The sequence below is a fragment of the Taudactylus pleione genome, unplaced genomic scaffold, assembly GCF_031769625.1.
Source record: "Taudactylus pleione unplaced genomic scaffold, aTauple2 ptg000887l, whole genome shotgun sequence".
NCBI classification, from domain to species: domain Eukaryota; kingdom Metazoa; phylum Chordata; class Amphibia; order Anura; family Myobatrachidae; genus Taudactylus; species Taudactylus pleione.
In genome coordinates, this window is record NW_028285288.1 from 827893 (window position 1) to 843283 (window position 15391).

The following is a 15391-nucleotide window of genomic DNA, read 5'->3' on the forward strand; positions in this document are numbered from 1 at the left end:
GTCTATCCCTCTCTATTTTAGGCTGGTCTGACATCACTGGCAGTTGCTACTCCTTCAAATCCTCAGCTCTCCCTGAGAACGCACACAGCAGTGGGCATCTCATTCTAAGCTAGGGATTCGCGGGATGGGTTAAATCCATGGTATTGTGCCATCTTATCGTGTAATTACCCCTAACGGGGGACCACAGGCAGGCACATTACTCCTCACTATTTATCCTGGTGTACAATGAAAACAAAAATAAAATAAATGACGTTAAGTAATTGGACTTCATGAAATAAAATCAGCAGACTGGAAGGTGACGGCTTGTGTGATGTTATCAGATATAATATTTGTATTCATGGAAGATCCAGAACCAGGAGTTGGTTAGGATTTTTACATTTTTTTTTGTTTGACCAAATCATTATAGAATTAGGGGTATATTTACTAAGCAGTGGATTTTCAAAACCCACAATTTTTTTTTACCATTTTTGCCTGCCATATTTAAAAGGGCAATGATGGTAAATGGAAAATTAGACTTGTTTTGCATTCATTATTACAGTATTTGCCCTTTTAAATCTGGCAGGTGAAATCGGGGTTTTGAAAATCTATTGCTTATATACAGTATATAGTGTAGCACTAAGAACCCTGAATATCCTGCAATTTTTTTCGTTCAATGAGCTATAGCATTTCTTACTGGAGATATACTTTTATATACAACTGCATTATTCTGGTCCCTCCTACCTCATGTAATATGCAAATCAATGAATAGATCTGGTTCAGTATTCACCAGAATCCATCATAAAAATAATCCGTATTCACCAGATTCTTCACATTATACATGGATAACATGCACCTGTAGTTGAAATAACACACAATTTCAAATCTGCTGGAGAATCTCATGATTGCAATTTGTTAGATGTAATTAAATCAGATTATAAATAATTCGTGCTGAGTGGATTACACACCTATCTATACCATACATGCCTACCCTCCCGGTTTTCGTGGGAGGCTCCCGATTTTTCGGGTAACCCCCCGCACCCCCAGAAGGGTAGGCATTTCTCCCGCATTCTGCCCACTTCCTAGTGAAGTGGGCAAAATTAGGAGAATACCCGCGGCAATCGCGGGTCTCCGTGAAGGGGGCGGGGCTTAAGCTGTGATTCTGCATGAATCACAGCATTTGGCCCCGTCCCCTATGTAAGTTGTGCCCAATCGCGGCAATTTTACCGTCAGGGGGCGGGGCTTAATGACACGAATCGTCAAGCCCCGCCCCCATCGGCCCCCTGCTGCTTCTCTTACCCGGGCTTCTCCGGGAAGAGAATATTAAAGGTAGGCAACCCTGATCTATACTACAGATGAGTGGTTCGGATTCTGTGGAACAACGGGGATCCGAGTCCATCTGAGCTGCGGCTCGGGTGTTCCCACCTCACTCGGATCCCACTTCGAGGCTGAACGTCATTCGCCCGACGTCGGATTCTAGCGAGAGTTCGTTTCTATATAAGGCGCCGCGACCTGGACTCTGTGCCATTTCACTGTTCACTAGCATGCTGCTCTGCAATGTCTCTCTGCATATGTTAAAGTTGCTGTGTCCAGAGTGGCTGTGCTGGTAAGTGACTGTAGGGGGCACACTGCACACTGATGTATGCTGTGCTACTCTGCTGATTAAAGTGGCTGTAGTAGCCTGCGTCCACTCCAGACTCACAAGTGGCTGTGCTGGTAAGTGACTGTGTATAGGGGGGCACCCTGCACGGCACTCTGATGTATGCTGCGCTACACTCTGCTGATTAAAGTGGCTGTGTCCAGACTCAAAAGTGGCTGTGTGTACAAGGCATGCTGATATATGCTGTGCTGTACTCATGCCCATCTGCTCCAGTGTACAAAAAAGTAAAATTACTTTTTTTTTCTTTTATATTATATAAAAAAATATGAAGAAAATTAATAAAAGTAAAAAAAAAAAACTTTTTTGGTGCTGCATCCCACTGTGTACTATATACAAGTACTGTGACTCCTTGGGCCATAGCCCTCTGTGTATGCAAGCACTGTGACTCCTTGGGCCATAGCCCTCTGTGTATACAAGCACTGTGACTCCTTGGGCCATAGCCCTCTGTGTATACAAGCACTGTGACTCCTTGGTCCGTAGCCCACTGTGTATACAAGTACTGTGACTCCTTGGGCCATAGCCCTCTGTGTATACAAGTACTGTGACTCCTTGGGCCATACCCCTCTGTGTATACAAGCACTGTGACTCCTTGGGCCATAGCCCTCTGTGTATACAAGCACTGTGACTCCTTGGGCCGTAGCCCACTGTGTATACAAGCACTGTGACTCCTTGGGCCGTACACCTCTGTGTATACAAGTACTGTGACTTTGCTGGCCGTACTCCACTAGGTGGGTGGAGGGTCCAAGGACCATTTCATCTTGCACTACCTCTCATTTCTGCCGCATTGGGCCTTAGCCCTCTATGCATACAAGCACCGTGACTACTTGGGCCGTAGCCCTCTGTGTATACAAGCACTGTGACTCCTTGGGCCGTAGCCCTCTGTGTATACAAACACTGTGACTCCTTGGGCCATAGCCCTCTGTGTATACAAGCACTGTGACTCCTTGGGCTGTACCCCTCTGTGTATACAAGCACTATGACTTCTTGGGCCATAGCCCTCTGTGTATACAAGCACCGTGACTCCTTGGACCGTAGCCCTCTGTGTATACAAGCACCGTGACTCCTTGGGCTGTACCCCTCTGTGTATACAAGCACTATGACTTCTTGGGCCATAGCCCTCTGTGTATACAAGCACCGTGACTCCTTGGGCTGTAGCCCTCTGTGTATACAAGCACCGTGACTCCTTGGGCTGTACCCCTCTGTGTATACATGCATTGTGACTTCTTGGGCCATAGCCCTCTGTGTATACAAGCACCGTGACTCCTTGGGCTGTAGCCCACTGTGTATACAAGTACTGTGACTCTGCTGGCCGTACTCCACTAGGTGGTGGGAGGGCCTAAGGACCATTCCATCTTGCACTACCTCTCATTTCTGCCACTGCTGTGTGGCAATGTGTCATAGATGTGCTTTATACTGTGGTGTCTGTGTCGTTGTGCCGCTGCTCTGTCGCTTAATAACCAGTCAGCTCACTGCAGCCTTTGGCCAATAATGGTGAAAACAATATTATAAGCTGTGAGGTGGTCAAAATTGACTGGAAATGAATGTTATTGAGGATAATAATACTCTAGGAACAAAAAAAAAGCCCAAATTATGTGATTTTAGCTTTCTTTGTCAAATTTTGTAAAAAATCCAAATCCAAAACCAGTCACGGCGGTTTGGCAAATCCAAAGCCGGACGACGAATCAGAGCCAAATCCAAATCCAGCAAAAAATGGTCTGGCGCACATCTCTAATCTATACAATTGAGGGGATCTCTCTGCGGTAAATAGGACAGCGCTTCTATTTAAACATCTAGGGTGTAGACTGTATCAGTGCAGCAACAACAATGAGGCACAGCAGAAGTCTGTTCATATATGTTATATACAGGTAAGCTTAATGACAGGGCCTCAATGGTGGCAACAAGAGGTGAAATACGCCCCTAATTGGGTATTTGTTGGGGTGTTACCTTGATAGATGAAGGCTTTCTCACCGACTCTACCACTACGTAAACCTAGGAGGTTAATAGGGTGTGACACGTTTTAGGGGGCACCCATTACATTGACCCCAAATGTAATAGGTAGTACAGATATGCGCGGAATCCCGTGTTTTGGTTTTGGCAAAACCACCCTCAAATGTTTAGACTTGGATTCAGTTTTGGATTTCTTCAGAATTGATAAAACAGGTAAAATCAGGTAATGGTGGCCTGTTTACATGCAATCCTAAACCAGAGTTTCGGTTTTTAAAACAGAGTTCCGAATTTATAGCAGACACGAGCCTGGTTCTACCTGGAACGCCAAAGTTCGGGTGTGTTTAGTTTTCAGGAAAACCGAACCGCACATCTCTAATAGGTAGCCGCTGAATTTAAAGCAGCAATTCGTTTTAGGACAGAAACAACCTTTGGTTTTGCCCTAAAGCGGATTTTCGCTTTAAATCAAGCGGCTATATCGTCAGCATCGTTCCGGGACCAGCAAAACGTAGCCTATTACAATCGGGCCTGAATGAGTAACATAATGTCACTTCTTGCGTTATTTATTTCCTCTGCGGAGCCCCCACACTGATAGCACCCAGCGCCTGCCTACCTGTGAAGCTCCTCCATGTTGGTAATGGGCTAGGGGGCAGGGCATCACCAACACAGGGTGGCGGAGATCAGGTGTCAGCCTACCGTATCATTTCAATAGCACACCACTTCTACCATCCAGGTCCAACTTTTAAGTATATAAGGGCCTGATTCAGGGCGGGCGCAGGTTTTTTTAGTTGCGGCCTCCTGGCCGCTCGCATAGCTGTGGGTGACCAGCCACAGCTATTGCAAGTGGCCAGGATGATGGTGGTAGGGTCTCGTGGCCGCAAGCCCCAGAGAGCTTCTGGCTCTAATAGAGCCGGAAGCTCTCTTACTGACATCACTGGTGATGTCAGTGGGGCCGCCCACAAACGGCAGGCGTTCGCTTGGGAACGCCTCCGTTTGTGAAGCCACCCCCCGGCCACGACTACAAAACGGGGTGAGCTGTCGATCAACATAGACAGCCGCCCCTTTTGTAGTGAGCCCAGGAGCGAGTGCTTTTTACGCTCACTCCGGGGCTCGCGCGTGTGCACTGGGCCACCATCGACCCGCTTGCGAGCGCTATGCGCTCGCAAGCGGGTCTGGATCAGGCCCTAAGTGCAATCCGACCTGTGTGAAACAAACAAAAACCATTCAGTTGTAAACACTGACATGTAATTATGACAGGTACCCACACTCACATTTATTACATGACATAAAATAAGCAGGACTGTACAGTATTATATAGGTGAAAAATTTACGGTAAAAAAAAAACGACGATGAAGGGTATGTTCCAAAATTATAGACAACTGGATTTTAAATTTAAAGCACACTAGCCGACTCTCCCATAGTGTACGATAGACTCTGGAATTTCGGTAAGTAACCCCAAACTCCCAGGACATGTCCATTCCTCAGTGAAGTAGATGAGACAGCAACATGATGACATAAAAGTAGGGACATTGGCTTTAAAGTGATGTTTTTAGCCTTCCTACCATGTTCATTTCCATCTGTATGTGCAGAGCCCTTTGACAGGGGGGCAGTTCCCTAAACTGAATAATGGACAGACCCTAGCCTAATGCATAAGGACATTATCTGCAGGGACGCATTTTATTCATTTCCATAAATGACCCCGATAGACCAGTCAGGAATCTAATCCCAAATATTGATAATTCATTCGCATCACCCCTGGATATAATTCACATGAAGATCTCCTGCAGTCCTTAATTGCATGCCTCAGCAGAAGGAATAATTAAATGATAACGATCTTTATCAAACAACAAAGACTTAGAACACACACGGAAGGATCTGACATTTACATCTCTCCGCATTTTGCTTTACAACAATCTCAGGAGGATTTATTTAAAGACCAGAGAATGGGCCATTCAGCAACTGGTCTGATCTGAGGGATTAGGCTGCTCTGGAGAGAATAACATGGATGATAAAATCGCAGGAGGGTTCTGCTGATCTTGTCAAGCAATTTAATAAACTACGACTGATATGCAGAACGTTACAGCAATGTTGGGGTGATAGAACTCAGAAAATAGATTATTACTGGCAATGCAATCTGTGCTTCCCAATAATGAGCTTCTAGTGACACCTAGTGGGAAACTTTATAAATGACCTTTTGATGTGCACCTGTCACCTACTGAGCAGTTTCACTAGGAACTAATGACATCACTGAGGCACACAGTGATCGGATAGGCTGCACACTCATCCTGCAGTGATGTCATCTATTCCTGCTGCCTCCTCCTCTTGTACTGTACTCCCACCACCAAACCTTGTCCATGGCTTTGATGGCTGATAGTATGGACAGTGTAGGCTGTGACCCATCCAGGGCAGCCTCTGACTCCACCAATATCTGCAACAGATTAAAGGAACTTGGGGCAGAGCATTGCTGGAGATTCCAATTAACTTGGGTTGAAGTTCTTGCAGTGCAATATAATGAAAGCGTGCGGACGTGGGCGGCAAGGGCTGGAGCATGGAGGAAGTGGAGGAAGGAAGCTTAGACAAAGATAAAATCCAAGGCTTCATTCCTCAGTGATGTCACTTACAGCATGATGCTACTTGTAGTTCCACAGTAGGTAGAACCAAGTTACCTTAAAACTTCCCCCAGTGTCATACCTCCCCCGGTGAAATCCATTTAATTCCACCCCGAAGATTCACACTTCTAACCTCCCACCTTCTGGCACCAGGGCATTAGGCTGCTCGGCTGTTCCACCTGGTACCAGAGGGCACATTTGGGCACTTGGCTCTAAATTTAGTCTTGGCCCATTAGTTTCCCTATCTGACACAACGTTTAGAATGGAAAGGATAGGGCCCCCAACACAATGAAGCCACCGTTACTCTCTGCCATCGCCCACCTACTCCCAGGAGGATGTTAAATTGCAAAGCCTCATTTGTGGCTGGTAGGACTCTTTCAAAGGAATGGGGGAGGGGAGTTGGGGAGGGGGTGTGATCAATTTAATAATAGACAGTTCAGCCCACAAAAGCACCCTTAACACATCGGGCTCAATTTAGACCCGCTTGCTAGACGTGTTCGCACACACAGCGAAAGTATGCAAATCCACGATCGCACGGCAAGGTAATAACATGCCCACTATGTCTTAGCGTGTGATCGCGGTGTGTATGCAGACGCCCACCATGCTGTCTTAAGACGCCCACTTTCTCACGTCATGTCCAGGAAGTGTATGTAACCATCGGTAACATTGAGTACCATCGGAAGCGATCGCAGCACTTGTGGCTGACCATACCCTTCCGCAAGCACTGCGAGTGATTCAATGTGATTTTCAACCATGTGACATGTACTATGATGAGTCTTCATTTTTCATGCCTCTGAAATGGTGTTGAGACGCTCAGGCACGCCTGCGTTCACACCTCCACTCCCCCGTTTTCATGGACCATCCCGTCACCACCCACAAACGGCTTGTCCTGTCACTCTAGATAGCGAGCTGTCTATGCGCAGCGAGCGAACGCTTCCCGATCGCATTGACTAGTTCGCGCATGCACACTGCGATGCATATGCAGATTGCAAAAATCGGCTGTCTGCGTGCGAACGCAGCCTAGCAAGCGGGTCTGAATCGGGCCCATTGTCCGATAGCTGACTGTGCAGCTCAGTCATACACACTAGTGATTTATATCACGCACAAGGTGCACAGTGATAATTCGGCATACAGAAGTGGCGCCTGTCATCATCCAATATGGAGGAGTCATTGGTTTCTCACAATCTGAGCCCCAGGGCGTACCATACACGGGTCAAACTAACCCCATGATTGCCAGTGACCCCTATGGAACTATAGCTAGGCAATCTCTGCCGCGGTTTGCCAGCGGAACAATAGACAAGAGCCCCCGTCTGCTCTTACAGTAGTGTTACCCAAATACAAGACTCATTTATCACATACGGCTCTGGCAGTATAAACGTCGTGTTTAGTTGACCTGTATCCCGCAGAACGGTCTCACATCCCATCACTCTATAAATCATCTGCCGTTATGCGAGACCTGTCAGCACCACATCACAGGCCGTTCTACTGGGATAATGATAGCGAGCAATTACAGATATACCATTACCAGGGAGAGACTCGCTCTAGCCGGAAGTCATCTAGCAGCTGTTATACTGGGGGGCAAATTAATCTTCGTGACCCAGATTTTGGTTGGACCCATAAATTAACATACATGCTGTATACTGTATATACAGACGGACAACTGAACGCCAGAAAGCCAATAATCTGCAATGCTGGAGAACTTCCGCGGTGCAGGATAATGTAGGCGCCTCCGCAAAACTTTTTCATGCCACCGTAAGCAAGCCGGCCCGTAGCCCCACAAAAAACAGCAATATCCCGGCGGATGGTCCCCCCACACCAGTCTGTGGCCCCCAGCACTGCAGCTGCCCGTGCCCTTCATGAAAAACACTAAACGGTCTGTGCCCCTGCGACTTACTCATCACTCCCCTAGTGGGCACTACATTCACTTTCAATACATTTTAGCAGTGAATAAAGTAATTTACCATTAAAAATTGTTAGACACAATTTTTGATAAACATTTCAATGAAACATACATTTGGGGGGGCTCTCAGAATCAGTGCGATGGGGCGGGACGGGACGACATATGGCATCACGGTACAGTATACGTTGGAAGGTGTATAGAGAAACAGCTCTAGTCGTCAGCATGTGGGTCAGGCTTGCCTACCCTCCCGATTTTCGGGTGCCGCTCCCGGCCCCCCGGGAAGCCAGGCAAGCCTCCCGCAAGCCGCCATCCCTCCCTACCCCCCTGCAGAGTTACTAGGGAAACCCCCGCAGCGGGGAGGCCCGGTGACGCGGCCGTTTACTCCGGCATTGTGATGAGGGGGCGGAGCCGCGATCTCGCGGCCACACCCCCGGCCCACACTGGCCACGCCCCCACAATGGCATTATAGTGCGGCCACGCCCCCCGCTGTAAGCTGACATTCAGCCCCCTCCCGGAAGGTGGGAGCTGAATGTCGGCAACTATGATGTGGGTATGTGCCCATTGCGGTGGAGGTTTACCATTGATTTTGTAGCTCCCAGCTATGTAGTTTGGGGGAAGAGATTGCCCCCTGATATGTTTATTAGCTAATGTCAATATCCTACTATAGGTCTTGTAGATCAGCAGTAACATGTATGTACATATAAACGTGTGGCGCCAGCCGTCACTAATTATCTTATTCTGCATACTGAGTGCAGCTCTAACCACTTATCCTTATTCTCCAGGATTTATAAGTTAACATTTATTGGAGAAGTATATTAATGTACAAAAAAGCACATAAACCTTCTATCGGATGGGTGTGGTATAAGAGATAGACAAAAATTAGTTAGACAATGTCTAGATCTACCCCAGTTGTTAGACAGTCAATAGATCGACAGGTACAAAAGGTCGACAGGTATAAGAGGTCGACACACTTAAGGTCGACGTGTAAGAAGGTCGACAGATACAAATGGTCGACAGGGGCAAAAGATCGACATGAAAAAGGTCGACACGAAAATGGTCGACATTTTTTTTGCGTAAATACCATTGAGCCCCTTGCGGGCACGATGGCTTGCTTCGCTAGCCACATGGATTTATTCCCCCTCCGTACCCACTTGGATGGTAGGGAATGACGTTGGATGGTAGGGAATGACGTTGGACACTGGCTCATCTTATGTGCCTAACCCTAAACCTAAAAAAAAAATAAAAAAAATTTGTGTCGATCATTATCATGTCGACCTTTTGGCCCTGTCGACCATTTGTACCTGTCAACCTTCTTACATGTCGACCTTTAGTGTGTCGACCTTTTGTACCTGTCGATCTATTGACTGTCTAACAACTGGGGTCGGTCTAGACATTGTCTAACTAATTACTGTCTATCTACAGTCCGGCATCCCTATCGGATGAGGTGTTGTCATGTGTGCAAAACACTTATCCAAATAAAATAAAGACACCGAGACGTGGATTTGGCAGATAACTTGATGGCGATTTATTGGAGCAATAATAATAATTTATTATTTATTTAAGGATGTTTGGACGGCCAGAAATCAACCAAATCTGCTATGCCCACACACAAACAACAAAAGGCATAGCAGGCGTAGATCGCCCAGGGTGCATAGACGTAACCATGTAAACCATATCATCAACAAAAGGTAACGCTCACCCTCTACCTTGACTACCTACCCTTTTAGATGACGACACTGCCCCCCGTTAGGTCGGTACAGCCAACTACCAGTCAACGAAGGGAGTGCCCTCAACTCATAATTGCACCCGGACTGGTGACCTGCCGTTCTTTCCCGCCATACAAAAACAAAATCCACAACAAAATGCCAAATATAACAGGGGAGGGTGGGGAATCTGGAAACAAAGAGGCTTTGGACCACACTTCTAGCCCCTTATATAATGTCCCTATTAAAAACCCGCCCCTGCTTGCCATAGGCTAACTCCAACTAGTAATTTGCATACATGCCGGGCCCCCATCCTAGAGGTTTAAAGCACCTCTTTTCTTATGTAATCTTTCGGTTTCTCTTATAACCGAACTTGGGAAACACAACATGATAGGGTTTCTAAAGGTCGTGCATCATGTGATTAGAATACTTTACAGTCCGGGGATCAATGGTCGGCTCATCTAATGTAATACAAAGATCAATAAGTACTGTATACCGTAGCAGCCAATCAGATGTCATCTTTCATTAGCCTGTCTTCTCTGCCTGCTGAAAGCCGATGTCTGGTTGATTGCTTAGGTATACCGCATTGCTATTCGTACCATGTTATTAAATAAATCCTAAATACATGCCAAAAACCAGAGATGTAGGATACTGTGACGTAGATCGTTGAATATATAAATATGAGGGGAAAAAAATTTTTTTTCGGCAGACACAGCCTATTCTTCCGTCTTAGGTCCATGTACACCTGGAAGCAAGTTCCATTCTCAGAAGAATGAAGAGTCTACTTCATATTTTTTTCCAGCCAGTCTTTGAAAGCGACGACTTTCGTGTAACCTGTAAAGAGCTCTCGTTGGCAGGTTTTGTCATAGCCCCAGCTGACCATTCCTATTAGTTGCCATGTGGCCCCCGGTGACGCTGTCCCGGGCAACAGAGCAGTAGCAATCCCGCCAGTCTCCGAGGGACAAATCTGGGGTGTGGTTCCCGGTACCTGCTTGGCGCAGAACATGCTTTCCGTTACGCTGACTGAGATCCCGAACTCTTCATACTGCTGCTCACACATGAGGGAGTCCACAGGCAGCACCAGACCTGCTCGTATCGTCTCGTTCTTGAATCCTGGGGCTTTGGGGTCAGAGAGGATCCTCCAGCCGCTGATGACGATCCTGGAGTCCAGCGTGGACAGATCCAGTTCTGAAGAGGAGGTGAGACACACTGGCTGCACGTAGTCGCTGACTCGGGCCTTGTCCAGCAGTTTAATGACAGCGATGTCGGTATCCAGCAGGATGGGGTCATAGTTCGGGTGGACGATGACTGCCGAGATCTGGAAAGATAGAAGATACAGGACCTGGTCAGTGTACACGGACAGAGCGATCGCTGCAGGGAGCAATGTTATGTATTTCAACAGCCATTCAAAACGCAATGACTGCAGTTCAGTCGGAACATGATGGGGGCTAATTGAAAGTACCTGTGTACAACATGCACATCTCACTGCCTGCCGCTGGAATAAACGCAGAGTCGGAAGCAAGTGAAATGCACATGTATCTCCAACTGCCGGGCTATAAACGGGTCTCTCAGAAAGTATCTAATTCTACCTAACTAATCTTCACCAAGTACCCCTGATGGCTGTATGCAGCACCGAAACTAAGATTTTTGTCACCCGGGACAAGACCATAATTTGGCGCCCCCCCAAAAAAATACAACATCGAGGATAAAAAGGGTGTGTGGTTTTGTGAAACAGTAATGCCCCTTACAACACATTATGCAACACACTAATGCCCCTTACAACACATTATACAACACAGTAAGGTCCCCTTTACATTATGCCACAGTAATGCCCCATATACATTATGCCACAGTAAGGCCCCTTTTACATTATGCCACAGTAAGGACCCTTACACATTATGTCACAGTAAGGCCTCTTTTACATTATGCCACAGTAAGGCACCATCTCCCTTCTCTTACCTACCAGGGCTGTGCCGCAGGTGAGCTCAGGGTGGCGCTGGACGGGACTGCCACACGCTGGGGAACGGTCAGTACTGCCGTCATTGTAATGTGATGCCGCTCGCAAACCAATTGGAGCTCATGGACCGGCAGCCTCTGTTGATTGGCTGCTGGTCTGCGAGCCCCGATTGCTTGCGACCGTCACCACATTAGACTGACTGTCTCTCAAGGCCAGGATGCGGCTCCAAACCCACAAGAGCAGCAACCTAGCCTCCCGGCAGCCTCTCTCCGATACCCCCTCAAGTCCGGCACCTGGGTCACGTGCCCCCTTAGCCCCCCCCTAGTTGCGGCCCTGGCTGAATGGATGGCTAAGTGATGCCAGGGTTCAGAATGGATGGCTAAGTGATGCCAAGAATGGATGGCTAAGTGATGCCAAGTGATCCTGGTGGTCAGAATCCAGACGCCAGCATCCCGAAAGGGCAGTATGCTAACACTCCTCCTCTCCCTACCCTAACCCTCCCCGGTGCCTTACCCTAACCTCCCCCACTAGTGCCTAAGACAAACCTCCCCCTCTCCGGTGCCTAAACTTAACCCTCCCCACCTAGTGCCTAACCCTTACCATCCCTTAAGTGTCTAACCCTAACCCCGTTACGTACCGTCGGGGTGCCGATGCCGGGATTCTGACAGGTGTATTCTGGCGCTGGCATTCTAAGCACCGGGCATCCCGACTGTCGGGATTTTAACCGCATCCCGCACAGATTGTTTTGTTGCTGGCATTATCGCCAACAGCATGTGTGCCCAGTAATAATCCCATTGGCCCTGCCTGAGTAACAGTCATATAGAGTACACCCTTAAATGGGGTAAGAAAATGGCCGCTAGCCGGTGTCACAGTTATTTTCAGTAATGGACCATAGTGCGTACCAGAAGGGACAAGGACCCTCGGTTCAACTATTTACCCAATATAATTTACTGCTTAATTAGGGACATATGTGGAGTTATAATGAATTGTACAACACTCTCTCTCTCTTACTCTGCGGGGTCACAAAGCACAGGTCTATATAGGACTGGGCGTGAGAACGTGAATGTCTGGGGCAGAACGGAGGCAGAAGGGGCATCACTGGCAGAACGGTGGGTGCTCCCAGGATTAATTTAGATAAATAGAGACATCACGGGCCTTTTGGGAAGACCTTGCAGTAAAGCAGCCCCCTTCCCACGTCTATTGTTGTGAACACAGCCTGCACCCCCTGGGAATAACGCTGCCATCCTATACATTCCTGCTCCCAGTTGCCATGGTTACTGACATGCAAATGCTGCTGCATCTTCTCGCTGCGATCGTCGTCTCTGTAGAATTTCCCCAGCACAACTTTCAGGTCTGACACCTTGATAATGGTGCTCTTTCCGAGGTCAGTCACACAGTGAGCGGCTATCACCACCGTGCGTTCGTTTAACAGGGCGCCGCTACACACCAGGACCCAGACACCCTTTCTCAGGTTGGCGTCTTTAACCCCGTTAGACCTGCGATACAGAGCAGCTTGCCACGGCCAACGCGTTCCTGGTATCTGGGGGACCGTGAAGTTACTCAGCTTCCCGCAAACTGCGAAAACAGAGAAAGAATTGGTCATTATGGCTGAGGATAGAGAGAATACTATTTATTTTTATCTTAGAAATGTTCAGCAAAGCACCTCTGTAAGTCATCGGTAATGGCAGCCTGATGCGTCTGTGTATTTGTGCTAATTAGTGAGTGCGCAGCCATATCCCCCATAAACTGTAATGGAACAGAGCTCCGCGGGGCCAAATTATTACAATAGACTATTATTTGTTTTGCTTTACAAATGAATAACTTGGGAACAAAAGATTGCAAAGCATGGGCACAACATTGTAATATTCATTTTCTAGTGCGATTTAAAAAAATAAAAGCCATCATTTACATCGTTGCTACGGGTTATAATCAATGTTAAAAAATAAAAAAACAGTATATTTTCCTAGCGTCTGGTACACGCCTGACCTTTGGGACAAGCTGGGGAAAATACAAGCTTAGAGCACATCCATCCCCTCTCGCCCCAATATGGAGAACCCCACTCTTCCCTTTGGGACATTAAGTTCTCCTCCCTTGGGCTAGGTCAGGTATAGTGTCCTGTGAGTTCCTTTTCTGAACGTCAATTTCAGTAACTTCCTATAAATTAAAGGTTTCATTCCTGCCTGCAACAAATCTTCCAAACTCGCAGCCCCGATTCAGAGATTTACGCAATGCCGATATTTGCGCAGATCGCGCGATTGTTTGCCACTGCGCATGCGTGTAACTGTAAGCCGCACTGCGCACGCACAGCAATTGTTTTGCTAATACTGTCGCACAGAGGATTCATTCACAAAGTGAGTGACAGGTAGTCAGCGTTTGGGGGAGGTAGCGGGGGTGATTAGGCAAACGCAGGAGTGTCGGGACCATTTAAACACCGTTACATGGACGTGCATAAATAGTCACCGCGATCTCCTTTGCAGCATTAGAGCGCTCTGGATGTCAGGGGAGACGCTGTGTTTGGAGACAGGTCAGACTTGCCACATATGCTGCATAGCTGCCCAATCTGAGTCTATGTTACAGATGTGTACGTTGGTGCGTGACGTCGGACGGATACCAGATGGCAGTAGTGGGCGCTCCTATGCCCGGATACGCTTTCTGCAGCTGCGTTCTGTGCATTAGTGCATCTATTTACAGCAGAACAGGTATGGCTCTGCATGTTACACTCACACTGTAAAACAGGTATGGCTCTGCATGTTACACTCACTGTAAAACAGGTGTGGCTCTGCATGTTACACTCGCACTGTAAAACAGGTGTGGCTCTGCATGTTACACTCACACTGTAAAACAGGTGTGGCTCTGCATGTTACACTCGCACTGTAAAACAGGTATGCCTCTGCATGTTACACTCACTGTAAAACAGGTATGGCTCTACATGTTACACTCGCACTGTAAAACAGGTATGGCTCTGCATGTTACACTCACACTGTTTCCTGTAGAACAGGTATGGCTCTGCATGTTACACTCACACTGTTACCTGTAGAATAAGTATGGCTCTGCATGTTACACTCACACTGTTTCCTGTAGAACAGGTATGGCTCTGCATGTTACACTCACACTGTTTCCTGTAGAACAGGTATGGCTCTGCATGTTACACTCACACTGTTACCTGTAGAATAGGTATGGCTCTGCATGTTACACTCACACTGTTTCCTGTAGAACAGGTATGGCTCTGCATGTTACACTCACACTGTTACCTGTAGAACAGTTATGGCTCTGCATGTTACACTAACATGCAGAACAGGTATGGCTCTGCATGTTACACTCGTACTGTTTCCTGCAGAACAGATATGGCCCTGCATGTTACACTCACACTGTTTCCTGTAGAACAGGTATGGCTCTGCATGTTACACTCACACTGTTTCCTGTAGAACAGGTATGGCTCTGCATGTTACACTTACACTGTTTCCTGTAGAACAGTTATGGCTCTGCATGTTACACTAACATGCAGAACAGGTATGGCTCTGCATGTTACACTCGTACTGTTTCCTGCAGAACAGATATGGCCCTGCATGTTACACTCACACTGTATCCTGTAGAACAGATATGGCTCTGCCTGTTATACTCACACTGTTACGTGTAGAACAG

At 47.3% G+C, this 15391-nt stretch overlaps 1 protein-coding gene across 1 annotated transcript in view; it reads right to left on the minus strand.

Annotated features, from left to right (window-relative positions):
• Nucleotides 1-9598: 9598 nt before the first annotated feature.
• PAMR1 (peptidase domain containing associated with muscle regeneration 1) overlaps nucleotides 9599-15391 on the minus strand; it is a 107284-nt gene continuing 101491 nt past the window's right edge. The window contains exons 10-11 of the mRNA XM_088459027.1: nucleotides 13032-13324; nucleotides 9599-11110 (exon numbers count right to left, since the gene is read on the minus strand). Coding sequence (XP_088315153.1) covers nucleotides 10574-11110; nucleotides 13032-13324 — 830 coding nt within the window. The 3' untranslated portion in view covers nucleotides 9599-10573. The remainder of the gene's footprint in view (nucleotides 11111-13031; nucleotides 13325-15391) is intronic.